This window comes from Halictus rubicundus, chromosome 4, assembly GCF_050948215.1.
Source record: "Halictus rubicundus isolate RS-2024b chromosome 4, iyHalRubi1_principal, whole genome shotgun sequence".
Classification (NCBI taxonomy): Eukaryota; Metazoa; Arthropoda; class Insecta; order Hymenoptera; family Halictidae; genus Halictus; species Halictus rubicundus.
Genome location: NC_135152.1, coordinates 21,169,434 through 21,196,761, shown reverse-complemented (window position 1 = coordinate 21,196,761; position 27,328 = coordinate 21,169,434). Strand labels below are relative to the sequence as shown.

At 43.3% G+C, this 27,328-nt stretch overlaps 1 protein-coding gene across 18 annotated transcripts in view; it reads right to left on the bottom strand.

Annotated features, from left to right (window-relative positions):
• Positions 1-27,328, bottom strand: part of Dlg1 (MAGUK family member discs large 1) — a 797,939-nt gene that overhangs the window by 285,462 nt on the left and 485,149 nt on the right. For 14 of the 18 annotated variants that reach the window (XM_076787382.1, XM_076787375.1, XM_076787389.1 and 11 more), the window contains one exon: positions 20,117-20,170. The exons of the other annotated variants lie outside the window; for them this stretch is intronic. In XM_076787382.1, the coding sequence (XP_076643497.1) occupies positions 20,117-20,170 (54 nt within the window). The remainder of the gene's footprint in view (positions 1-20,116; positions 20,171-27,328) is intronic. 18 annotated transcript variants of the gene reach the window in all.

Sequence of the window (27,328 nt, the reverse complement as noted above, 5' to 3'; positions counted from 1 at the left end):
AAGCCACGGGCTCGATCCCTGGCCGCAATTTAAACTTCGCTGGCCCCCCGACTTCTTGTTTTCGCTGTCTTTGTCGCGTTCACCGGCGGCATGGCGGCGTAAAACCGTGGGGGCAGGGATGGGGGGTCGGAAGGCGTGCAAATAAATAGAGCCAGTGAGACGCAAAGTCAATTATCGTTCAGCGGGAGCTGACGGAAGTTCCGCGCTTGCTCGCTCTGACCGCGTTAAACGAACCAAACGGAATTATTCATGACGAACTTTCGATGCGCAGGTGTGTTTAACATCCCACGCCACTTTTCCTCGAGTCAGCCTACGCTGCGCTCTTTATTAAATATGCACGATCGCCGCTATCGTCGCCGATCAAGCGCGTTTCTTCGTAGAATGACGCCGGCCGCTCTCCGGTCACACCGTTGCACTTGCTTTGCCGACGAACGTGCGAAGAATTTGCCTTCTCACGCTTCGCTGCAGCTGCTACAGCGCAAATAAAGTCACCCTGTGATATTTTGCATTTTTCTATTTTTTTGTTCGGCGAACGTTTCTGTAAAAATATTACCGTCTTGTTTCGTCGGAAAAACCGTGTTCCACTTTCTCCCTCTGTCTCTCGCTGTCGATCTCGCTCTTTTCGTTTGGCTTTTGTTTCCCATGACAGTGAGTTTTCTATTTGTTGACCGGCTGCATTAACGGAGCCAACTCTCAGAACAAACCGAATGTTACTTAACCATTTTTGGTTTTTGGAAACAGTGTACGGTACATTTTTTTTTTAACTTTCACGGTATGATATTGTGTATGTCGAGAGTGGGAAATATTTTTGTTGTTGAGGAAGCGTTGTGCCTATCGAATTCTGCGGAAATATTTCGGTGTGTAGCACGCGTTGGACTTGTGTGAAATTAAAAAACAGTTTTAATGAAACCACGAAATATTTATACCTAATTTCACGAAGAAGGATGCAAAATTGTTGGAACAGTGTGATTTTAAAATTGAAATTAAGGTCCTCCCACCAAAATTTGTTGCCCTGTTGAAAACAATTGTTAAATTTGATAATATCATTACGAATTTGGGTTCTTATGTATTTTAGAGGAGTAGAACGTATTTTGATTGTTTATAAATAATCTCCAAATTCAAGAGGAAGGGAGTACGATTTACGCGTAATACAGAGTCATACGTGTAAGCTGTAAGAACATACAAAAACAAGTAAAACCGATTTCGACAGACTGTGAAATTAGGAAGACCGGTTAATCCGGGAACGTTTCACTTATTTCCCGAAGATGAGAATCTTGGGGGATTATCCATGTCGAAACGAAATGGCTGACAACCGTTTGTCGCGCGGGCAAACCGATTTGTAATTGTTCCCCGTCTGATTAGCGAAGTAACAACTTCTCCACGCAAAGCGGACGATACAGAAAATCGGTTCGGAGCCGGTCGAAAGCGGTGGAAGTCCTCGAAACTTCGACGGGATTGTAGAACGGGCGCTGTTCTTGTCAAGATCGACCGAGTAGAATCGATATCCGATGGAAGAAGTAGAATGGGACCGTGTTTACGCAGGCAACCAGAATAGACTCGATCACGGCTGAGGTGGAAAGAACAGAATCACTTTTAACGCGACAAGTGGAAGAGGATTTATTGAACAATTGCAGTGGAAACCGGTCACGGACTGACAACTGAAGAAGGTAGGGTATTTCACCAGACAAAATAAATATAATGGCAGTCCTGCTGATTGGAAATTGTTCGGACAATGTCTGTAAAGAGGAGAGCCCAAAGAGACAGCACAAAAACGTTTACCATCGACGAAGAAGTTCCATACCGACTGCACGATGATGTACAAATTACCCTGTAGAAGTATTCCATCACTAGACTGTAGATTTTTTATGCAAATTCAAAATTGTCATAGGTGATTTTATAAAAGTTAGAATTCAGAGAGAGAGAGTTTACTTCATTGACTAGAAAATTCATTGCAGTCCAAATAAAATATTGACTTCTGCTAATATCGTGGTGTTTAGTATCCGCGAGAATTCGTATACCGTCGGTTCCGATAATAGAGGTTCCACTAAATCGTCAATTAAACAAGTAAATACAGTCCTAACAGTATCGAGTTTGGGCTCGTTTTAAGCAGGAAAATGTCGCACACACGTTGGTAAAAGTTTCACGAAGAAATGATGAAAAATATATGTGTAAATAAAGTAGTTACTCTTCTGAATGATCGAGTTTCTGGGCGTTTCGCGGTAAAGGGGATAAAACTAACGCGAACGTGTGAACTGTTCGCGGTATACATGGAATAATAACTGAACAGCGATTCCGTCGGCGGCGTTCGCGACCGGTAAAACGGGGATCGCGTGGTGGGATCGATTTATCCGCGGTGAACGAGAAGTGTAAACGAAAAGGGACCACTTTCCGCTCGGGTTGGCGTCGGGAGCGGGTGAATGGGGACAAGAAAACGCGGCGGGTACGTGTTTGACAAGCGGCAGGCCGGGTTTAGAGCGAGCGACGCGACGTACCGTCGTTGTCATCGTCGTTTACGTCGTCCACGGGAAATCGTACCGGGCTCTTGCGCCCGACGTATTTTGATTTCACGCGGAACTAGACGTGACAGCAATATATATTTGAATCGTGCTTAGCGGCGCGTGCAAATTGAAAGAAAATACGGAGCACACCGCGCCGAAATAAGCTCTCGGAGCGGGCCGGAGCGGGGCAGAGCGGAGCGGTGCACAGCGTGGAGCAGAACAACGATTTTCCCGGTTTTACAAAATATTATATCAGTTTTACATCGTCGCTCTGATCACGGGTCCGCGGCCACGGGAATTTTGCGAGCCGATGAAAAATTCGCTCCTCGTTGATCCACCGCTCGGCCTCGCTGTTCCGGATGCTGTTCGCATCCCCGGATTATTAAAATGTATAACGCGTCGCGATTTAACGTCCGGTTCTGGTTAATGACCGTCCGGAGTAATTATCGAATACAATCTTTTTTTTTCTGCCGCTCGCCGTTCGTGCACCCAACAATTTTTCTCTCGTTGGGCTGCATTACGGGGTTACGTTTCCCCGGAAATTGTACGCCCTCTTTTTTCTTTAGAGGTTTCTCTGAATTTACGTCGATTTGATTCTCCGTATTTGTTGGCGAGCGGTTTCATGCGAGTTTTTAGTATTTATTGTTTGATGTTTTGTAATACTATCTTTAGTAAGGTTTTGTTTGCTGTCGGTGCAAACGAATGTGCTGGAAGATTCGATATGGTGAAATGTGGGCGAGATTGAAATAATTTGTTTCATGAAATGAAAACTGATAGCTTGAGATTTTTTGTAACGGATATTCTTTTGATCTTATTGGATTCTTCAGAGCGCAATAAAAGTTTGCATACTGGATATGTGAGTGGAAAAATTAGTTTTTAAACCTAGGCAAATAATTATGTGTTGCATATACGTACGAGTGATTTCTGGAGAGGATTATCTAGTGCAACGGTCAAAATAGGGGTAGTTATCGATGACGAAAAGCAAAAATATATGGAATATTCAATTTAAAAATATTCAATCGGTTTTGCAAGGAGCTTTCATTCAATTTTTAGACTACAGTACAATAGCAGTTCTGAGCAATAAAAACGTTTCCGAGTACCCTAAAATGATTGATTTCTCTCTAAGTGTATCGAAAATGATATTTTTGTCAGAAATACGAAATGAATAGTGAAACCCAATTTGGCGAATTGCAAAGCGAAAATGGGTAAAATATCATTCGAGTATCTTTTCTGTAACCGTTTCTAAGGATCACACGAGTAGTAGCGGTTCTACCGTGTAATTAGATCACCGTTAATGACACTTCTTTTTAATGAAAAAACTCTTCAGTTTTTGTATTCGTTTGTGGAAGACCACTCGAAGTTACCCTACAATTCGAACGTTGATCCGCAGGCATTGCGTTCTCGAAATTATTCAATTCGTACTCAATACATTGTGAAGAATTGTATGAGCACATGTATGCAGAATAGTTCAGGAACAATTTATTGCTTTGAAAGAATGGTGTTTTAAAGTTAAGTTATCGACGGTATCGGATTAAATCGGGTTCGAACGGTAAGAATTAATATCGACGACGACCAGGTAAAGGTGGAATGATTATGAAGCGAAAAGCAGTATCAAACCGGCTTAAGGTAGGTAAGTTCTGCGCGCGGTATCGGTTCTCGATTCGTTTTATGCCTTATGGTAAAATTCGTTTCTATTCCGCTGATTAGCCGGCGCGATCATCCCTCGTGCGGTTTTTCCCTTGACGTAATCCTGTACACACGGTCGACCGGAATAGACGAATTCGAGACCCGCTCTCGGTTGCGTTCAGTTCGTTTATCCAAAGATGAGACGGTGCGGCGCGGGGCGGGGCGGGGCGGGGCAGGGCGCAGCGCAGCGCGCGGCGTCTCGAGTCTTCGGCAAACGTTCCGAGCTACGTGCTTCCTCTGTGTTTGAAATCTCGAGAGATCGGATACCGCTCCTTCGGATGCATCGAAATGAAGGCACCGCCGGCCCCGGGAAACTTTCGCGAAAATAAATTTCGGAGCGAGCTCCCGTAGAAGACAATACGCCCCGCTTTCTGCCCTCCGGAACGAAGCTGGAGCACCGGATGAGTAAACAGATTTGAATTGTCGCCGGTGCTGTTGCTCGCCATGATCTATACTTCAGGCGAATTCTCAACCCTTGCACGATCTTTCGATCAGTATTTCACCCATATGAATTTTGTTTCTAATTAGGAAACTGTGGATCTTCAGGCGAAATAAATTGATTTCTTCGATTAATCGTTCACCTATAAAATATTGTGAGAATATTTCTGGTTGTCAAGAAATCAGTATTACAGTGCAGAGTTCCAGTAACACCCGCGTATCCCCGAAATAAAAGACAGCACGGTTGATTTACGAAGGCAATAGATGAAATTTATGATCGAAGCAATGGACGCACCAAAAATCGGTATACGTTACCACGTGAGTATAGTTGGAATATTTCTCGATTGCCGCTATACATAGAATTTCACTTTAGGCGAGTGTTGGACCTACAAGTGGAACGTGTGCAATCAAAGATAGTCGATATTCGCGGCTCGAGCTCGCGGCGTGTTGCCAATCGGAAACTCACGGTGTTTCTACCGTCGGCTAAACGCGTTCCGTCGAATATCGATAATATTAACGCTCGCGGAACTTTCGACTGATGCATGGATGTTGGCACAATATTCCCGTCTGATGGCAGTTTAACCGTAACTACTGACAGCTGGCGTTCGTCTAGTCACCTCGGTCTGACCACAAAGCGTCAGTATCCGCTGGCTAGCGGCGAAACCCACCAGCACCAGCACCAGCACCGGCACCAGCACCGGCATCGGCACCCATCCACTCACACCCGTCCACACACCGTCACGTCGACGATTTCTCGCACGTACGTTCCCCTCTCGACGGTAGTCGATGGTTCCGTCGCAGTTGGGCGTTTCCAATAATCCTCGCTCCTTGATTTTGCGTCGGCACGGAGCTCTCTAATCGCTCCTCGAAATTTCCCGGAGCCACCAGACGGAAGAAGAGCAACGAAGTTTCCGCGTAAACAGCAAGTTTCCCCTGCGCCGGAATTACCGAAAATTTCGACCGTCTGGCTACGGGCCGACGCGACGAGACGGCAGCCACCGTCAAACGGTTTCTTCCCCCACGTACAACGAATCCCGTCGCCGGAAAATATACAGCCAACCGTAATAACATTCGGACACTCTTGAAATGACCATCACGTTCTTAATACTCGACCATACGACTCGGATTTTTTTTTCAGAAGTTAGAACAATTGGTTGACTGCGTGACGAGGAAATGAAATTTTGAAATAATTGCGACTGTGGTCGGAACTACAGAGAAAATACTAAAAATTGTTTTTAAAACCTTTTTATGTCGGCCCACATTGAAAATTTAAAAAATAAATTTTCTAGATCTGTGTCAACGTTGACCGGTTTTGATAAAATTTTCAGTTTGCCTTCGTGCTTAAAAAGAAGAAATGGTGCCCTTGGAGACTTTTTTAAAAACGATTTAAGGAGAAATTTAGGAGTTAAGGAAACTTGGAAACTCTTACAACTATTGTAACGTAAAGCAATTAAACATTTCTCTCTCTCGCAAAACGTGGATCGTAGACTTTTCACTTCGTGGCTGACGCGTTGTCTATCTTGATGCCGGAGTTGAACGTTCACGGACGCACGTATAAATAAAAAGAACATTAGTTACAGCCCGAAGGGGGGAGAGAACGAAGAAGAGCGCGAAGAAATCTACACCGAACGGTGGCTCATAAAACTCCCATTCCATCGAGAAGAGGGTACTGACACCGTGAATGCTTGGCGGGTTCGATCATACTTACGAAGTGTTAAAAGTTGAAAAGAGGTTAGTATGATCCAGGACGAATACGAGTAGGAGATGCAGGGGGATCCGATTGAACGGTGATTGATCGGCGTGCTCTCGGCGGCGTTAAAATGATAAAGCAGGATATGATACTACCGGAGCGACAGTTACAAGGGGCAGGATTGAAAAAGTTCTCGAGATGCAGATCTAAAACCACGGGGACATCAATTTCTCGTCACGGATCCCTTCAGTTTGGCGGATCGGATCGGATCGGATCGGATCGGATCGGATCCGGATTGGTGGCCGCGTGCTCGGCTTAAAGAAGCCACTCGCCGATACCGATCAATGGATGAACCCGCTCGCTGTTGGAAATTCGTTCATCGACGCAACGAGGATCGCCGTAATAAAATCTCTCGCGGCCTGAATGCGGCAGCCGGCGCGGCGATAAGACGTTCCGCCGATTCCGAGACGATGATCGAATACGCGAATTCGCGACGCCGTAAAGCGATTCTGCTTTTCGATGGAAGCCAACCTGCCAACCACCACCCTCGCACAGCACACCCGCAACTCGTATTCACCGTTGCACGCTCGTTGATGGCATGAAGCATCGTGGAACGCTTCACGGAGCAGTGGAAACGGATACTTCCGGGCGTGCATTGCGTCTTCGAGGCACGTACATCCATCCCCGAGGCAGTGAACACACATATCCAGTCCGATAACTCGGAAACTCACGGCCCTCAATCACCGGGACTTGCGTCCTCGCGGCCTTCGCTTATTAATTCTTCAATCTTCTCCTTTCGGTCTTTAATGCCGCATCGACAGGTAGACTGCGGATTCTACCGATTTCTGGAAAAATTTGTTCCAAGCACGCATAAAGGGTCGCAAATTCCTTACTTCGACCAAGTGAGGGCTTATTTATCTTTGTAGAAGGTATTTGATGATGTATCGCGACAAGTTGTATTGACAAGATTTATTTCGGTTAAACTTCACCTTGGCAACCCAGAAAATGTGAACTTTTTTAATCCTGCACATCTTGACGAGAAAATGCGAAAAATCGAAGCTTTAAGGCGAGGAATTCACTGGTTGAAAAGTTATAATAGAAAGTCCATTATATGTGAAATCCTGATACCGTCACATTTCGGACAAGGAGAAATTACGGAATAACTATACGATAACGGTTTTGGTTTTGCGAGGTTTTAACATAGATCGTCGTTGGTCAGGAGAATACTGATTGTTTCCGACGGTAGAACTGGAACGTGAGCCGTCCTAGCTCGACGGACTAGCTCTCCTTAAGTAGACAAGTGGAATGTACATAGCTCTTAGCCAAACTACGGGGCCCAGGACTGTTCTTGAATAAATAAGCAGAATAAAGTCTATATTTCGTTGCAACGGCGCGTCTAGTCTCGATTCTGACCGCCGCAGCAGAAGCAAAAAACCTGCTCGGTCGAATAAGTGAAATCGACCCGTGTCTGGTTAAACAAGTAGAACCAGGTCCGCGCCAGGTCAGACAAATGGATTAAGAGCTGCCTTTAATCAAACAAGTGGAATGGGCCGAGCTGTTGGTAAGACAAGTGAAACACAATTTGTTTCGATCCCAGCGAGAGAAACAGAATCCATTCTACCGTGTACATACGAAGTTGCTAAACATTATCTTCCCCACGGAAAATTGATGTTCACATTTACAGTCGGTGGCGGAAACTTTTAGTTTCAACGCGTAGAGCGCGACCGCTTCGAAGTCGAATTTCTATTCACATTTTGCGTACAGTGTATGAAACTTTGCGGTTAAATCAATTCTTGTAAAATTGTTAATACTTCATTGCTTCATGATATTACGAAAACAATATACGATTCCGTTTGAAGAAATAAAGTCAGTTTGAAAAATGTTGACCACTCTACGTAGAAGATAAATCGATACGCGATGTCTGTATTCAGCAATTTTTCATTAGTCGCATAATTTCATCACTCTGTGCTTAAATATAACGAAGAAATATGAGAACGTAAAAGTTGCTGAATTTCATCTCGTACATTTGGAGGGTTGAAGTAAGTTAGTATCGACGTTAATAATGCTCGAGGCTGGGTATAACAAGCGCGATCCGAAAAATTTCATTCATCATCGTCGCATGATAAATTGCATCGGTATCATGAGGGAGGAAGCTTCAATCGTTATCGGTCTCGACGCGAGAACGGGACTGGACGATTTTATCTTCGAGAGGGGACGATTTTCCTAATAGAGTGCTCTGCGAGGATACCGGAGGAATCGAATAGATATTCCTGTGTGAATACTTTCTTCCCTTAATAACGTTCAATATACTTTCGATCGGTTATTGGCTGTCTTATTTGGCTGAATAAGTTGGAAACTCCACAGCTTCCTGAGCTCTCTCCCATCGTCTCATCAGCAGCCTTCAAGATGACGCTTATTGCCTTTTCCCTCGTCGCGGCGTTCTTTCGCCGCCGACAAATAGGAGTCGACCCAATTCGTTTCGCGTCCTGGGAGAAACTATTTTTTACCCGGTTTGCACGGTATCGGCCCGCCAAAACAGTGAATTATAAATCGAGGCGGGCTATAACGTCGGTTCAACTATTGGCAAATTGCGTTTGCTGATTCCGCGATTGCCGTTTGGCCGGCGACCAACCAATTGTACCGGATGTATCATCCACGTGCATAATTAATGTCTCGCCGTTGCTCCTGATAAAATACCTTGATAACGTATAATTCTAACCAGGAAAATTATAACCTTATCGTTCCAGCGTGTGACGTCACCCACGCCGATACAATAAATCGGCGCCGAGCAACTTGTAACAAACACGATGACATTTCTAAACTATTAAGTTAAACTCCATTATCGTTCGAAATATTGATATTTAAATTTTGGGAAAGCGAAGTAAAAGGGTTCTACGTTAAAACAAATTATTGTTTAAATGGCCCTAACGACAGCGTTTAGGACAGAAAATCCCGCAGATTATTGAACGCATTGAGGTGAAAGCGAGATAAGTGGAGGAATCTTGGCTTCCAGGTACATTTTAATGGATTAGGGTATCTATACCGAGGAAGCCGATGCCACGAACCGAATTGAACGACCCGAAGAAGTGATTTCGTTCAATGGATATTCGCGGATCGGACCGCTAAAATTTCCACGGGAATCGTGTTGGGGAATTATTTCAGAATCATAGGCATCCACGGACGAGCTCGTGATTGGCCGTGAAACCGGAATCCTTTTTCGAGCAGGGTCTCTCGTCGAGATTTTCGAGTATTTTCGCGATCGAACGATCGGCATCGTTACGGAAAGAATAAAACGAGGGGGTTTACTTCTTCTATATTCTTCGATCCGATGCGCAAGGCGAATTGGAAACGTTACGTCGGTGGATTCGGCTCCTTTTACGACGGTCCGACTACCTTTATGCAGTTTTATGCGTCGCAAAAGACCATACGTATCCTTTAATACACCTTCTCTCTTTTTTTTGTGTGTGCCATTCGCCATTCAGCCCCACTGAAAATGAGATTCCATTGTATCGTCTTTCACGCCGATAATTTTCCTACTCTCAAATTGTCCGACGCTGGGACGCATTGGGAATGCTGTGCCGTAACGTTACCGTGAAATCTCATATCCTTCTGTGCTCCCGATATCAAAGAATCCCGAGAATTTCAAAGCGTCGCGGTTTTATTAATCCCGTTGTTGCGATCGAATGAAATTCCGTTTCGAACTTCGTCGCCGGATTCGTGCAAAACTTTGCCGTTGTTCCAGCCAGCATTTGAATGTTTATTTTAACACACTCAACTAGTTGTACTCACTCTGTTCGTGTGCAAACTTGGACTTTTTTGTTCTTGAGAAGTATGCAGAAAAGTATTCAGACCGATTGTGTACCATTATAGCAATTCATGTATTTGACATGGAAAAGATCAGGTGTACGAATTAGTTCTTCTAAAATAATCTCCACTACTTTCTATGCAATTTACTTCATCTCATAAGTAATTAATAGACTGTGTTTAGTAGTACTATCGAGACATATAGTTAATTTTAAGGAATGCATATTACGAGTGCAATTACTGATAAAAAAGAACTCTCGTCTGGGAAATAAGTAGTGTAAGCTTGTATCTGGTCAGACATGCAGAAACGAGAACTCGTTTTTCAAAGTATAGAATTACAAAGGTGCTTGTTTAACGCTTATTTCTTCTTAATGTTTCATTCGATGTATTGCATTCACAGCTACACGCTTTTTAAACACATTCTTTTCAAATTTACGCGGTCCTTTGGTTTCAGTAGTCGGAAAAAGAATTCATTGTACTTCAATACAATGAAACGCTAATTCAGCATTACTACTTTTTACTTGCCTCAACACGTTAAGCTCTCTTTCATGTGCTTTTTAAATAAATTGTTTTTAGTGTGCTTATCCTGTACTTTTAATACAACAAAAATGGTACATATTGTTGTAAATCAACTTTTAACGACCTTTGTCGTACGATCTTTTTTATATTATTACGTTTCCGAATTATAAAACGGCTGTGCTTATAAATTCAAAGTGCTTCTTTCATTATGAATACTAAAAACGACTTCTTGTTATATCACAGTTTATGAAAATGTACTTATTCATATTAAAAACCTAAGCAGGGCTATACTTACGCAGATCTTCCGTAAAAAGCGGAAAAATTTTAGACTCGATACATCAAAGTCGTACTCGAGAACGCGTAATAAATCCATCCATTTACTGCACCTAATATTATAATGTAATAAAAAGGAAAGGAAACATGGGCATCGCAGAAAATTGCCAACACAGAATGAAAACTGGATCCTCGTCACGTCCCAGCCGGGTACCATAAACTTCGCAACATTCCACGCACGTCCGCATGATCGTTGGAAAATAATCTTCGGAGGAACGTCGATGAAAATTCGCGTTTTCCTAGAGGCCGAGCCCGGCTGGGCCGATAGGACTCCAAAGGGTAAAATAATCAGCCATAAACGGCCCCTAAATTGCTCTCTTCCGACGGCGGGGGCTCCCTTTTATTCCCGATGAAAGGCCTCTCTGGTGGCAGAGAATTCACCGTGCACGCTACAATGTTAATAGACAGCCCGTTCGCTTCTCTAGGGGATAGCGTAAGTTGCGTATCGAACGGCGACACTCTTCGCAGGCTGACACGCCGATAATACTAGTGGCGGCGCACACGGCTTTATAGCAGGCCCCGGCCACCACGGATATTGTCCTGAAACTAATTTCGACGTATAGCTTCGGGGGTCATTCGATCCCGCCAAGAACGTAACACTTTTATCGTGAGATGAAAGGGCGCACCGGCGGTGAACAGGATCGAATCAAACACGGACGTCGCGACTAAGGGCTTCGACCTTGCTGCGTTCTTCCTGGCGCATTCGACTTTACATTTAAAGCCTTTCCGGCAAAAATAACCTGGATGTGCACGGCTCTTGTTTTGAATTTTATAAGAGCACACACGGAGCACAAACCTTTTACCGGTCCATGCTTCGTTCCAACTTGAACACGAAAGAGAAGACGCTCATGACATTTCTCGACTAAGGGCTCCAACCCTGCCGCGTTTTTCCTAGCGCTTTCGACTGTGCATTTAAAGTCTTTGGGAAAAAATAACCTGAATACATGCCATTTGTGTACATCGCGGCACCCTTGTTGTTCTTATAAAGTACTTTACAAAGCATTAAATTTGGAATGGAAGATCGGCAACGTTAGGAAAGACATCATCTGTCGCGTAGATGAGAAATATATTTTTAATAGTGTGACCCACTGTTCAAAAATGCCACGAGAATAATTGACTACGTTAATTGCGAGAAGCGAGCTATAGTTTGGAAAATAGTCGCGAAACTTCAAATAGGACACAGAGTGCATAGATGAAAAATTGTAACAGATGGGAACGCGCGCGAGTCGAAAGAGAATTCTTTCGCTGTACAATGAAAACTCGGACGAGTCGCAGTTTGGGTTAAAAAATAGCCTGCCTCTTGATGTCCGGAGGGGAAAGGCGGTTGTTAGGTATACTGCAATAACTTACACGTCGGCCGGTAACTTAATCTCGCGTGACTGATGAATATGATACATACACGTGAGGCCGCATCCCGTATGAAACCCGCACGAGAACCGGAAATACGAGGAGCGGGAGGTTCTCGTGGAATTCGCATGCTTGAATCGCGCGGGACGTGCCTGTTGTTACGTACGAGTGAATTCAAATGCTTCGTACGATTCCGTTCACTTTTTCTGTACCGGTATATGTTTTTGCGGGAGGCCGCGATATAATTAGAACGCAGGTTCGTTCAATGTTTTTGCGCGCATCGCGTCGCGTCGTCGAGCCGAGCCGAGCCGAGCCGAGCCGAGTCGTTTGTGAAAAAGAAATTAATTTCGTGGAGTGCTTTACAGCACCTGTAATTACCATAAATTGGGTTCCCGGGTGAAAAGGGAAGCTCGAATTTATCAAATCTCCCCGTGGATCTCTAATTGGACGTAAGTCTCGGCCGGATAATGCATTGTAAATATTTGTCTCTTGTTGAATTTTCGAACGCTGGATCAAACGTGTGCGATTGGATTTTGTGTTTTAATTCGAACTCTGATCCACTGGGAGACTATCCGGACAAGTTTTAAGTGGTTCCGATGACTGACGTTCGAGAGACTCGATTTAACAAACGTTATCTTTGGAGAAACGCTTTCAAAGTTTCATCGACTTTTATAAAGCGTATAAAAGACGTCTTATCTTAAAGTCTGCAAAGTCAATATAAAAAATTTCTTTGTAACGCTTCAGGATTACACTTCTGCAACAGAAACTTCCAAGGGGATGCAAAATAAACGATCCTTCGGAGCCGTCAAAGTAGATAGATCCCTTAATAGATTACAAACTACTTCCGAAGAGAAATTTCCAAAGGTAGTTGAAGTCATGTATTTGCATACAGTAATAAAGTATGTACTAAAGGGTCAATGACTCGTTAGAAAGAAAGACTCCTTTAATTTCTCTACCACTATGGCTGAAACTACAGTGATTTCTCTGTATATGTCGTCAAGGGCTGGATGATGAACGTCGCGGAATTATCCCCACGTTCGAGAGAATCACTTGGAAGAACGTTTTAAGTCTGCAAAGTCAATATAAAAAAATGCCCAGGATGATCCAGGATTACACGTTCGAGAGAGAAACTGGCAGGGGGGTGCAGAATAAACGATGTTTCGGAGCCGTCAAAGTATAGATAGACCCGTTAATAGATTACAAATTGCTTCCGAAGACTTTGCTTGTCAGCGAAATATTCGAGGCGATTTTCAAGAAGACGGAGCGGCGTGTCGGTACGTTTACAGTGGGCCTGTGTGTTCCTCCGTGCGGGAAACACGCGTGCACCAAAAGCCGGAGGGCTCGGTAATTAGATCAAGAAGACGGTAAATAATATCAAGGCCGGCGCGGAGAGCCGTGGAACGGGACGCACTCCATCGCCCCCATAAGTTATTAACGCGACTTAAGCTGGAAAACCAAGAAGAGCGGAAAGTATAGGCAGGGATAGTGCAGGGAACGCTGGCCCCACCCACGCACACGTTCACGGCGCGCCGTGAAATAACGACCTCATTATCAACCACCAGGTTGGTTGCCGCGGGCCCGGTATTAGCTCTCGGATATTTATGCATGCTTTTATTAAGCCCAGCACTCACTGGAGCCCAAGCTTGCTCGCTGCTCGCAAATTTCCAAGGTCTGCCTCTCTCCTGTCGCGTTATCATTAAGAACGACATCGCCGATCGATAAATATCGTTCCCGGCGTGCGCCAGCCGACCCTGCACAGGCTCGTCCCTGCTACCGAAACCACTCACCGGCGATGATTATTTAATTATCGGCGAATCGGTTCGGTTTCCCATACGCGACCAATGTCTTGCTTTACCTGGATTTTTATCGGACTCCTCGAGTTTTAGGCGATCTTCCGTTTCAACCATATCGCGTGTTTCAGTCGGGGAAAGTTGCTAATGTCCTACTTAATATCGTATTTAACAAAATTTTTGGTTTATCAAATGATGGGCTGACGGTATTTGATACTGCTGCAAAAATAAATGGCACGCGGGTATTAAAGTGTCTGACCATTAACTGAGAATTCTACTTATAGCCAATGGGTTTAATTGACTGGGTTTATATTTTATACAAAAATATAGATAAATACTCATCTTATAGGTCCCACGAAATGTTAAAAATGTGACCATTCGCTAGAAATTATAAAAGATGCAGACGAAGTGAAAATGCAAAAAATGTAAATGTCCGAAGGATATTTCGTAGATGAAATATTTCTATTGCAGGCAAAGAACGGCTAAAAATATTACAAGGATTACTGAACTGTAAATAATTATTACGAGACTGTGATAATTATCAGAACACTGATCTGTTGTGATATCGTCAATTAACGAAAATAATCAAGGGAATAAACACAATATCATTTAACTTGTACTTGACCCGGAAAACTTGTGTCTCGCGTAAAGGTCCATCGTTTAATTATCATGCTCGGTTGATCGTCTCTTTACCGAGTGGCGAAGCAATCGAATATTCAGTAATTGGTCCCGGTTACACGGGGTCGCATGAAAAGACCAAAGTTTACGAGGTTACTCGGGCAACAACGCAAGAAAACGTGTTCCGCTCTGCGCGCGATAGGGAAGTTTCGTGCGCATTAGGTTCCACGGGTACGTAAGATTTACGGGTAGGAAAGTTAATTAGCGGCGGATAACCATCTCTCGCTCGGAAAGCCTAATTAATTCCTCGAACGTCGGTTTCCATAACACCGGGAGCATCGATCTAAATTACGATTGTCGGTGAACTAACTGTAAGCCTTCCCCCGCAGTCCTGCGAAATTACGAGTCCGCGTAATCTCCGTTGATTGCCAATGAGAGCTAAGATCCCTATTTACAATCGACTCTTGGCTCCGCGAGCCGCTTCTTCGATTTCTCCTCTAATTCTGTACGAAAGATCGAATCCTCCTGTGTCGTTGCACTTTTAAAAGGGAATTTCCTCTGGGACGACCGCTTCATGAACTATGGCCGCCCATGAAGATAAGGGAAACCGTAAAGATGATATTCAAACAGTCGTCTTTAAACTGCCATCGATCGTATTTCAGCGATCCAGCGCGACGCCCGGGGAGTCATAATATATTCCTATAACTAAAGCTCGAAGAGAAGCTGCGGTAGAATGGAGCACGACAGGTTTATGGTTCCATTGACCGTATTGGAAGCCAAGAACCTCGTTATAACCCATCCGTTCGAATGCTAACCTTTCTTGATCGAGTTTGCCACCGAGGAGACCTCGAAAAATTCAATCTACCTTGTAACTCTTGCGGTCCATCGTTATCGATATTCGCTCCACTGTGATTGTGATCAAGTGGGAAGTATTGTCTATTAAAGTGTCATCGTCGTTTGCGTCCGACACGGCAATGTAATCTATTTCGCTCGTAAAGCATGCATATCGAGAATGTTCATCGCACACTTTACTTTACTTACGGGTAAATAGACTCGAAAGTCTATCGAGATGCAAGAATTTAGTACATTCGCGATATTATGATTTATTCGTGTAATTATTATTATCATAACATCTTTATAAGCATTGGGACATTTCTAAATTTCTATTATCACAAACATCTCCCGTGTAGTTGTAACCATTTTGAACTCTTTAACCATGAAGACTAAAGAGAATACACTATGGAAAAAAATTGCAAAAGATGATCGTTGTTGTTTCAATTAAACCTGGTGCTCGACATTCGAAAAGCTTGGAAATTTTTCAGCGAATCCAACACACTGCACGACCGTTCGATGTGCCATTCCGAAACTATAGTTACGCTGGCTCGAACCCCTAAGGATCGGTTACTCGACCGGAAACGATCGCGGTTGTGACGAAGGGCGGGGTACGGGTCTGAATTTAAAATATTCGTAGTGACGTGGGGGAGCGTTTGAGTGCTCGTGAATACACAGGGTAACGATCACAATATACAGGGTGTCTCTGAACCACACTGTCGAACAAAGAACCTCAATGCGAGGTTAAAACATCCCCTTGATCATAAACTCACTGTGTATACAATATTCTTTTTTTTTATCCCCTTAAGGTGCACAGATTGAAATATATGTTTTTAAACCTGGACGAACCAGGTGGGGTTAAATTCACTCCGGCGATTTTGAAATATACTAATCAGAATTTTTTAAAAGATAAATCTTTGTTATATTTGGAGCTGATCCTATCATAAAATCAACCAAGTACGATTTTAAAGTGTTTTTAAAATTAACCTCGCATGGCACAGGGAGTGGCTTTTATCCACTTGGTTGAAACTGTTTCTATGATCATAGCAAGCTCAATTTTAATTTCCCTTTGCATAAAAATCTATGTGCTTTCCTAAAGCACGGACAAGATGGCTCGAGAGAATCTGTCAGTTTGCCCCGGGAAAGAGCTTGAAAGCGAGCTTAAAACGTCGCGTTTCAGGCTGGAACAGCCCCTTAAGCGTGGACACACGGTGTATATAATATTCTTCCGAAGTGACAACGGAACGGGACAGGTTTATGGGGTCATCGATCGCCGTTGACGGTGGGGCTGGGCGATATAGGCTCGAGATTGAGAGCAGCAGCCTCCAGCGAGCTGGTGCAATATAACGGGCCGAAGCGAGGTGAAGTCGATGTCACGGGTTCGCGGAACAAGCGTGTACAGGCACGGCTGGTACTCCCAGCCCTTTGTAAGCCGATGAAAGGAAGTCACGCACCGGCACGTGACCGGATATAGCGAAGAGGTCACGGCAAGTGCATTCTGAACATCCCTATCCACCCCCGCTGTCGCCCCTTACCCTTCCTCGTCCCTTTGTCCTACGGCTTTTCTTCTCCCTTTCCTTCGATTACTGCTACCGCCGTCTATATATGTATTTATCTTTTTCCGCGCTACCTTGCCTACCCCTTTTCTTTCTTCCATTTCTCTTATCTGTGTAATTCCTTTCTTCCCTGCTCCCTTTTCCTGCAGCTGCAGTGTTCGTGTCTATACCTTCTGTGGAAATTAACGCGTTCGCTGCCCTGAATTTAATTTAGCAATCAGTTAGAATGTTATATCGAACGCAGTGTCTTCTTGTGAAATATGAGGAGCCTAAATGTTCGTTCACTTTTTCAAAATGATCTGGATATTTTTGAGAAGTTGGAAGATTTAATTAAATTCCGGTCCACAACTCTTTTGCGGGGGTCTGTACTAGAAATTTGAAAAGCGATTTGAAAGGCATTTAGCCATGTAGGAGTTCTTTTCGATTCTAGTATCGTCATTTTTAGTGGTTCCTGAAACAAAAGTTCCTGCGAACAATGCCACGCGCATTGTTGTTATTCAAATTGATTTATAAATGGCGATGGGAAGCCGACGAAATTGCGGTGAAAACGCAACGAATTTCGGGCGAAACGTTGCATATTAATTAAGAAGACATTAAGATAAACGAGACAGTATCATTTTATTAAATTAAAGTAGCAGAAGCTATTTCCGCCGTCTCGTAAAGCGTAGGATGTGTACGTGACCGCATAATTAAAAGATGAACAGCGGTGGGTCACGAACGTAGAATAGGAACCGCCTCCGGTTAGCCATGGGGAGGAGGAATCGTTTCAGGTGAAAGGAAGTAGAACGGGATCCGCCTCCGGTCAGCCAAGTAGAATAGGCTCGTTCTTGGCCAGACACGTAGACTACCGTCCGAGTCGGACGGATGACGTCAACTGAGCAGACCAAGGAGAAATGCTGACTTTTATAAAACTCCTCGGCAGTATTCCAAAACAGCAATTTAATCACTTTTTAAAGTGCTCAAACATTGGACAACATTTTTTACGTCTGGACAAACAACTGAAACGAGCTGCGAATAAATCATTAATCATTAGACTGCGGATTTTATGCGTTTAGGACACAAATGAGTAGCTGTAATCTGATGCAGTAGAAAGATTGAAAGAATTTGAAATTATCCATGCATTATCGCCAATTTATTAAAATTATTAAAGGAGAGGAGGAATTTCTATTCGTCTGTTGTTACTCGTAATTGATGCAGAAAGTTTTTGGTATGCATGAAAATTCGCAGTCTATTAATCATGCATTCATTAGCATTAGAAGTAGGTATCACACAGACAAAGTGACTGACGTGTTCCTTAATAGCATTTATTCAAATTAAGGTTCATTTTTATTGTAGTATCGGCGAATCGAATTATTAAATAACTTCTCGCAAAAGTAGGCTTGTGTTTTTTGTTGAATAGATAAGTTTATAATATTTGTGGTGGCGTTACTTGATTTGTTTAACCGTTGCAGTATTAATTATAGAATTCAAGAAAAATTTCCTTGGATACAAAAAAGTATACAAAGTTATAATTTTATATCTTAAAGTTTTGGACTTTCTGCTTTCGATCTATATTTTACATTTAATTACTTTAAAAATTGCTGTTACTAAAATACACGCTAAGGAATTATTCCCAGAATGAATTTTCGCCCATTTAATTCGTCACAATTAGGATTTTTAATCTAAAATTCAGAAAACGTTCTCTAACATGTATTCCGATATCTGACGCACGGCATGTCAATTTTTTCAGAATTTATGCACGCAATTAAACAGGGAAACTGGACCAAAAGCCGATAATCCGATTTTCGCCACCCCCTCGATTAAGCCGAACGTTTTCATCAAGATTTTAATTTATTTCCAAGCAAGCAAGAAATTGCATTCTAGCCTAGTATTTATTGTAGCGAGTTAAAAGAGCGCTCCCCATTATTTCCATCTTTCTGTGCTCTGTAACGACCCTGAAAGAAACCGCGAGTCCGCGATATTGCGAGCCGAGTGCAACCAGCAAAATAGTGCAGCATTCGCGTAAAGCAATTCCCGGGAAGATCAATATTTACAGTATTGTTCAAGTGGTTCCAATTATACATAACCTAGCCGGCACATGTTGCGGCGACCCTTTGTTTCCCCACGTCTAGCTTAATACTCTTTCTTCTTCACTCTGTTTTCTTTACCCTGTTCGTTTAATCCTCCCTTCGTCTCTTTTTCTCTCTCACTCTCTCGCGCTCTCTCTCTCTCTGCAACTGTTTGTTGCCCCCACCGCAATGTATCCCTTGATCTGCCACGGTGTTCGATCTCAAAGCACACGATACAACATTCTGGGCTTAGCGTGCGCAAGGTTCTAGTATGTGTTCCTAGTTTGTGCTCTGTAGAAAGGCAGAGATCTATGGCGCAGCAAGAGAGCTGTTAGTAAAGCATCGCCGGCAATAAGTGTCAAAGGACTTCATCGAAACGTTTCTGGTGCTGGCTTGACTTTCAATGCATAAGAGGATTTGGTAATTTGTCGGGAGAATCCCCGTTGCTGCTTGCGACAGGCTCGCTGATAGAGCATCGAATTAAATAAATCACCGTTACGCTGTTTGCGTCTGTCGGTTCGCTCAGCAAATATTATATCGCTACGAAATTGAACCGATTCGCGAAGAGATCGAACACTGACACTGAAACTTTATAGAAACTACGTTTTATACGAAGTGTTCCTAACTTTACGATTTTATTGATCGTTATACATCTTTTGAATTTTCGTTTAATCTCTGCTTCAACATTTGATTGGCTAATATTCAGAACAATTAATCTAGCGTCATAACTGTGGTCGCGGTTGCAGAGGAATGTTTGATAAATATTTCTGTCAGGATTAATAGTACAGTTTCAAAAAAAATTGTGGTTCAGAGTAAACTGACTAAAACTAAAATCTAGATTTAAGGTCGCTAATAGCATAGATTTGAAAAATCTGCTATTTAAGCATTGCTAACTACGATGCTGCCCTAACCAGCACTACGTATAGAAAAGAAATAATAATATTCAGAAAGTAATTACACTTTTCTGTTGTTTTTTATTGCTGTGTGGCGTTCGCTTGTCCTTGTTAGAACTCTGCAAAAACGAAGAATTCTGTGAATTATTTTGGCGAGGATAAACTACGGACTACAATGATTAAGCGTCGCAAAAATGATCGTGGTTTTTTTTCTCGCTGATGAAACGGGGAAAAACCCGACCGAATGTATTCGAAGAAGAATTGGTACATCTGTCGGACGTATGTATATATTTCGCTTCAATTTTATGTTGTTAAATAACCAGAACGGATCGTTTGTCGTATGTGTACAGATTCTTTCGGCCGGTTTTCGAGTATTTGGTTATACGGTAAACTGTTCCGAACAAGTCATGCTAGAATTTTCAATCCGGCGTGGCCCCGGTGCACGCTGCATTTCCCCTGAAAAATGCACACTAGTAAATTTCATCGACCGATCGTCCCGGTTTACTATTACGAACATGTTTGCGTGCGCGAGCGCGCGCGCGCTCGTGTGTACACAGAGAGAACGCCGACCGGAATATTGCACGACGTCGCATTAATTTATCAAGCCCTGCGAGAAATTAAAAAAACATCCGGTGTAACGGCGGAAGATGCGAAAATTTTACATCCTGCGAATTTCGTGGACGGCGGCGAACCCTCTTGAATATTCCGCGAGCAATAAATAAAGCAACGTTTCGCTCTCGAAAATTCGAAGGTAACCCTCTTTGACTGCTGAAAAATACAAGTTACGCCGAAATATTGAGTTACCGCAACGTCGGGAACCGCCTGTCCCACGGGAATAAACGTGGAAAAATGTTCCCTCGAATTATACGAACGAACAGCTACATCAACCCTCTTTCTCGAAATGACTTCTTCCGTCGCAACATAATGTTTTAATAAATATACTTCGGAGTGGAGTTAATACGCGCTAGAAAATGAAAGAGCAGACGTTGCCTCTTAAATGGACTCTCCATTTTAGTTCATTCGACGAGTTTTTGAACTATAACAAATCTGAAAGAAACTCATACGCCCAATTGATCATAAAAACATCTCAATATTTCAGTAGTTATATCATATACATTCATATCCTTGCATAAGAAACATGTAATTGCTAATTTAACGTTGAACAGTTTGCAGCAGCTTCAAAAGTGCAAAAAATCGTTCTTATTGTTTAAATTTGTAAGAAATTTCGGAATGAAGGTATTAGTGTAACGCTAATTAAACATAAAATTCGATTTCCAAATGAAAGAATGAAGATTGAACTTCGACGATTAGATTCAAGGCTATGAGATGAGAATAATAGTTTTTTTTTGTGGTGGTGTTACAAAATCGAGCATTTCATATGCAACAACATAGCAGGTCTATCAGAACGGGTCCATGCAACGAGGAATATTGTTGATTACGTATTCAGGATGCGATATTTTCACCCGTCATTTTCTCCTCGTTACACGTGTACTGTTCGTCAAACATTAAACTCGCCGATATTCGATAAAATTCTATCACGTGCTATCGCGAACCGCGCCCCCTTTCCCGTATGAACGCAATTATTGTATCTATTTTGCATGTGCTTGACGAGCGCGTTGCCATTTCCGTCGATTCCGAGGACATTCCCGGCATTCTCTGCCGGTAATTCGCAACGAGGATAGCAATTCAACTTCCGAAAGTAATTCTCGCCGGGTATGTAACCCCGTGAGGGACAGGAGGGGTGGCTAAACGCCGACTAAATTATTCGGTAACGTAACGAACTCGTAAAACCCTGTAACCGGGCCGTTTGTTTCGCCATGATAAATCCAGACTTTACAATCCGACGGCGCAGTTGCATCGGTCATATTTCAGTGTCTTCCCGCGGCCGTTGCCGACAGAAATATTTGGCAAGCTGCAACGGATGCCAGATACGCGCGGTTTAATCCAGCCCCGGAGTCGTTTCGATGTTCGTTCATCGATTTCGCGAACGAACCGTTGCGTTACATCAACGCGAGCACATTCAGCCCGCGCCATAGTTGCGTGCAAAACTCCTGGCGCGCCCGTTGCTTCAATGCCTTCGATTCTCAAATTCGGCCCGTGTTCGACGGTTCGAGGCTCGTCGGAAGCATCCGGTTTAATTCCAAATGAAAAACCGACTTCAACCGGCGAAGCAGCGCGTAATTTTTAATTAGCCTGCCCGGGCATGTTAATCAATGCCCGCGGATTACTCGTTCGTTCGCCGGCAGTTCGCAAAACTCAAAATTAATTTTCCGACCATCACCACCCCGCTTCTCTGTTTTAATTCTCGTATTGTCGCTGCATTTGTTGCTGTTTAAGTGGATTGTCGAGACCAAAGTTGTTTTTCATTTCGTAATTTACTACAAATCGTTACCGAAGATTTAATGTTAACAATTCCAACTCCTGGAACGTTACTCGTTATCACGTTTAGCCAACTCTGTTTATTTTATTGGGTGTTTAACCACTAAGAACGTTCATTAAAATAATTAGCTTCTAGGGGATCGTCATGCCCGTCGCGTAGCCCTCAAAAACACAAGTTTGTACAAGGATATACAAGTTCGGCGATTAGGCAAGTGGCGAATAGACCGTTAGCGATTTGGCAAGTAATAAAGGTGTTGCACGTGGTCGGGCAAGTGGTATGGGCTGTTCAAAGGCAGACAAGCAGTAGGGCAAGTTGTACTCGCGTGTAATAGCGGATCGTTTGTGGTCAAGGGAAGTTGTAGAAGGTCATTCGTAGTCGGACACGTGGCACGAAGATTTACATAGTGAAACAAGTGGTAGACGCAGTTCATAGTCCGACAAGTAGTGAGAGTGCAGTTGCTCTCGGACTGACGTTAAATCTATCGGAATGGTCTGTCGGCTCTTTATACTTGAATTTTCTGGCCTAAAATTTTCTAGACCCTTTTAAAATGGAATAACCGCTTTATTTAAAAAAATATATACATTCGTTCTTTTACAAATAAATTTTAAATGGCCCAGTAACATTGGGCCGTTCTATCCAATGAGATGGTAAACATAATTTTTGTAAAACACGGTTTTCCAAACTGAACAAAACATTTCTTAGCAGCTTCAACAGGACACAAATAAACTACGAAATTTGATTTTCAGTAAATCACAACAAAGTAGAACCATGCCGAATCCTGTTAGGACGTGCTACATAATTTTGTGAAAATAATTTCGAACCACAAATCCATGAAATGCCGCAGTTTATATTATGAAATTTTGTTATCGCATTCATAACTGTATATATTAAATATAATTTACAAATTCCGAATTTGCATACATATTCTGAATTTGTTTAACGAATCGCCAAATAATTTTGTCAAACTGTGCCAAAAATTCTGAACTTGGTTCGTTAATAAGCACGTAACGACTTCGGGAAACAATCGATAGGTGCACACATTGATGCGCGAATCAGGAGGAGTTGCATCGCGGAGCGCGAGTGCAGCACCGATCGGAGCATCGCGATATTGCCAACATTCGGCCGAGTTAGCCGATTGAATGGAGCCCGAATACCGAAAAACAAGACCACAGTTTGGCGTATTGAAAACGTGGAGAGCGCAAACCTTATCGTAACGGCGGGGGCAAGTGGCTGATGGAATGGGGTCGTAGTTCAGCGAGGCCCCTTCGAACTATCAGTGAAACTGTCAGTAACTAATGATAGGGTGACTTCGGGACACCCGAACATTAAATATAAACTTCTCGAGAGGTGGAACCAATGTGTAGTAACTGATGGATGATCCGACAACGCGGCGAATACTGTGCAAGATTTAAGCAGCCTGTTGTGCGTTTAAGCCCTTCGAAACCACGAGGGTGACGGCTCGAGTGGACTAATTACCCACTATGGTAGACCTAAATCCACCCTACATTCACGGATCAATAGCCACCGGTCCGAGAGGATCTATGATTTAGACAGGATGAACGATTTCGGGAAATGGGAATAAGGCGTTGGTGTTCCAGTTTCTGCAAAACTCTCATCACCAATCCCGCTGAAATTCTTCATTTTCGATGAATTTCCAAATTTTTTATTGTAAGATCACATCACGAGAGAAAATTGTGAAACGAGATAACGAAGGACGCTTCGAGATTATTCTCTGCAACACACAGTGGCTCTAAAAAGTATTGGCAAGGCTCCGATTTTCGCAAAATTCCCGTTTCCAACATTAAGGAAATTTACTTTAAATAAAGAAAATTAATCAACCTCGTGCATTGTGCATGAACGATCGAAAAAGGCTAAAACTTTTGGATCCACCTCGTAAAGCACGACATGGAGGGAAAAATAATTGATGTAAGTAACACATTAAAAGCAATTAGTTACACGAATGACTAATTTGACAGACCTAATAAATTGGAGGTCAAACGGAACGATGGCGTTGGACGGACGGGAGCACCGTGGAAATAAGGGAACGCCGAATCCGTGGTAGTGTGAAACTTGGAACAGGGGCACAAACAATGGCCTGAATTCCTCGGAAATATCTCGCAGGGAAAGAAAATATTTCCCGAGCAATTAGTGGATTCGCGAGTTGCCTCCGACAGGGAGAACAGCATTTCGTACGACCGGCGAATTCCACGGAAGCCTAGGATGAATATCGCTCGGTGAAATGTCATCGTTCACTTTATAAAGTGCTGACAATGCGTTATGCCGTCGGGTTTATGAAATTTTCGTTCTGATCCACGGCTTCCTTGTCCCCTTGCTACGTGTCCGGGGATGTCGTGCTGTAGAAATGAATGGCAAAACGAACAAGAATGCGCTGATAAAGAAGAGGTCGAAAGGCGTAGCCTCGGGGGTTAAGGGTAGGGTGGGGGGATGCCGAGAAGGGTGGGACGCGATATGAAAAATCGAGAGGAAAAGCTTGACGGGCCTGTTTGCTCAATTTGGGCGAGGAAAATGGACGTCGTTATACCTAACGGACCTATTGTACAAACCTTTTCGTCTTGTTAAACCGGCTAGGCGACGGAGCCCTCGAACATGCTCCGACATATTTTACGTTTTCACGCGTCGCTTCATTCATACATTGTCACCTTCATCCCGTTGTTACGACCTAAGAAAATGTGTCGCCGAGGAAATTTTCGTTCCGGAACAGCAAAACTTGTGCTCTACATTTTTTCACACTTTCCTCGTTCTAATTTCCTTGAATACGGAAATTTTCTAATGATCTTTCCAAAATCAAAGGTCAACAGTTGAGAATTTTGCTCGATAAATTGGTCATATCATTACGCTTTCCGCAGCCTTTATATCGTTTTAAACTTTAGTCATTATTTTGCAGAATATCTGTATTCGAAGTATTCGCGAAAGCGGATGTACGTGGATTTTAATGACCGATTGTATTGTAGGAGCTTTAATTTTCCTCATCGGCGATCACCGATTCGTATTAACCTTTCAGTGGCAATATCTGGGATGGATATCTGGCGAGTAACTGGCCGGAAACAGAGCGTCGTGATTCTATTTCTGCTTGAATGAGAACGCTGGCAATACTCGCCGGCGTAATTATATGAACAAGTGAAATGTATTACAAGAGTCAGGCGCACGTGTCCAATTCAATAATGCCGGCGAGTCGTATTCAGAATTTCCATTAAATGGGGCGAACTTTCTATGGGGATGTCACGGGTCACCGACGACGGATTCTGAATTCACCAGTATATTTAAATTTCCGTCGATTCTTCCGGAGCTTTTGTCTCTCGCGGACCTCTGTTTCCTCCTCCTCTCTCCCTCTTCCGACCACTCCAATCTCTGTCTCCCTCTCTGTAGAATTAAGAAGGCAAAACGAGCAGATATCTGGTCGGAGTCGAAACGTAATTGAATCGCAACCGCGACAGAAGCTGCGGGAGGATCTGCGAAGGAATCGGGAAAATCGGGTGAAAAAGTTTTTCGCTTTCGGGGCCGTCGGCTATTCGTCGCTGGTAAAACGGGTCGACTATTACGGAATTTCTGATCCCCGTTAATTGTTCGCCGACTCCGCAAAGTGCTCGGCCGCGCGGATTTCAAATTTAGCGCACGACGGCCTCGGGGAAACTTCTCCCCTTGATCACGAGCGAATGATCGGAATTCTTCTCGGAAGCAAAGGCGAGAATTTTTCTCGGGGATCTGATAAATTTACGGAACGAACGGGGGCCTCGGTCTGAGCCCGTATTTATCGAGGAAATTAATCCTACTACCCGAGATCCGAGCACGATGAAAAGCCGAACATAGTCGGCTCCGCGTTCGATTTTCTGTCCCCGCGTTTTTTCTTTGTTTCACGCCGCTTTCTATCAACGCGGCGATATATTATCGGTGTTTATGCGCGCTCGCATGTTCACCATGCCGAGCCGCGCCGCTCTCTCGGTAAATTATGAGCGACAGAAGAGCCAGCTATCGAGCATCGGCGTGTCCTACCCGTGACGCGGCTCCCATAAAACATTAAAACTCAATAATTGATCGTCTGCGAGTGATAATCCTGCCCTCGATCCCGAATATTTCCCCAATTGTCCCGGGGATGCTACTGCGTCTATCGCGTATTCGCGAATTCGATCTGCGCGTTGTTCCCCCCCCCCCCCGCGCGAGCATGATCTGTTCGAAACGGGCGATGATCGTTCAGCGGTGCTCGGATGTCGGACAGAAATTTATATAAAGCGGCAGGAATTTTTTAGTGACGGAAACTAAATCTACAGCCATGTGTGACCATCCGTGATCTATAAACACATTTCAATTTATTTATCGTTTCTGTCTTTTCGAGTGGTATTAGCCATATTTGAAAAGTCCTATATAACGGGTTTTATCCCAAAAATGAATGAACGAAGATCGAAACTCTCAAGACTAGAAGAATTTCAGAATTTTCGTACGATCCGCTTGGAAAGCTTTGTGCAGAGAGGTACAATTAAAGTAAATTATTACAAATTTGTTAGATGTTAGAGGAGAAGAATTTGAAAGTGTTTTATTTCCGGAAATTTTGCTTCCTATTTAAAATACATTTTTTCCTTTATTTAGCCTATGAAATAGAAAATTATAAGACGTCTGATATTAGCGACGTTCTATAACAAGTCACTTCACTATTTTCATTCAGCTGCTCCGTGAAAGCTCGAGCATCCATTTATATATATATATATATATATATATATCATTAATCAAAACGCGAAGACAGAATTTCATCAAACCGGCGGACGAACATTCTTGTTGATCAGGTGATTTAACATTTTAATTATAAAGAGTGATGTAGAACATTTCCAAGAGCGTAACTGCCGTATATTCAATCATCTCGGTGACGTAGCAAATAAAACTACTC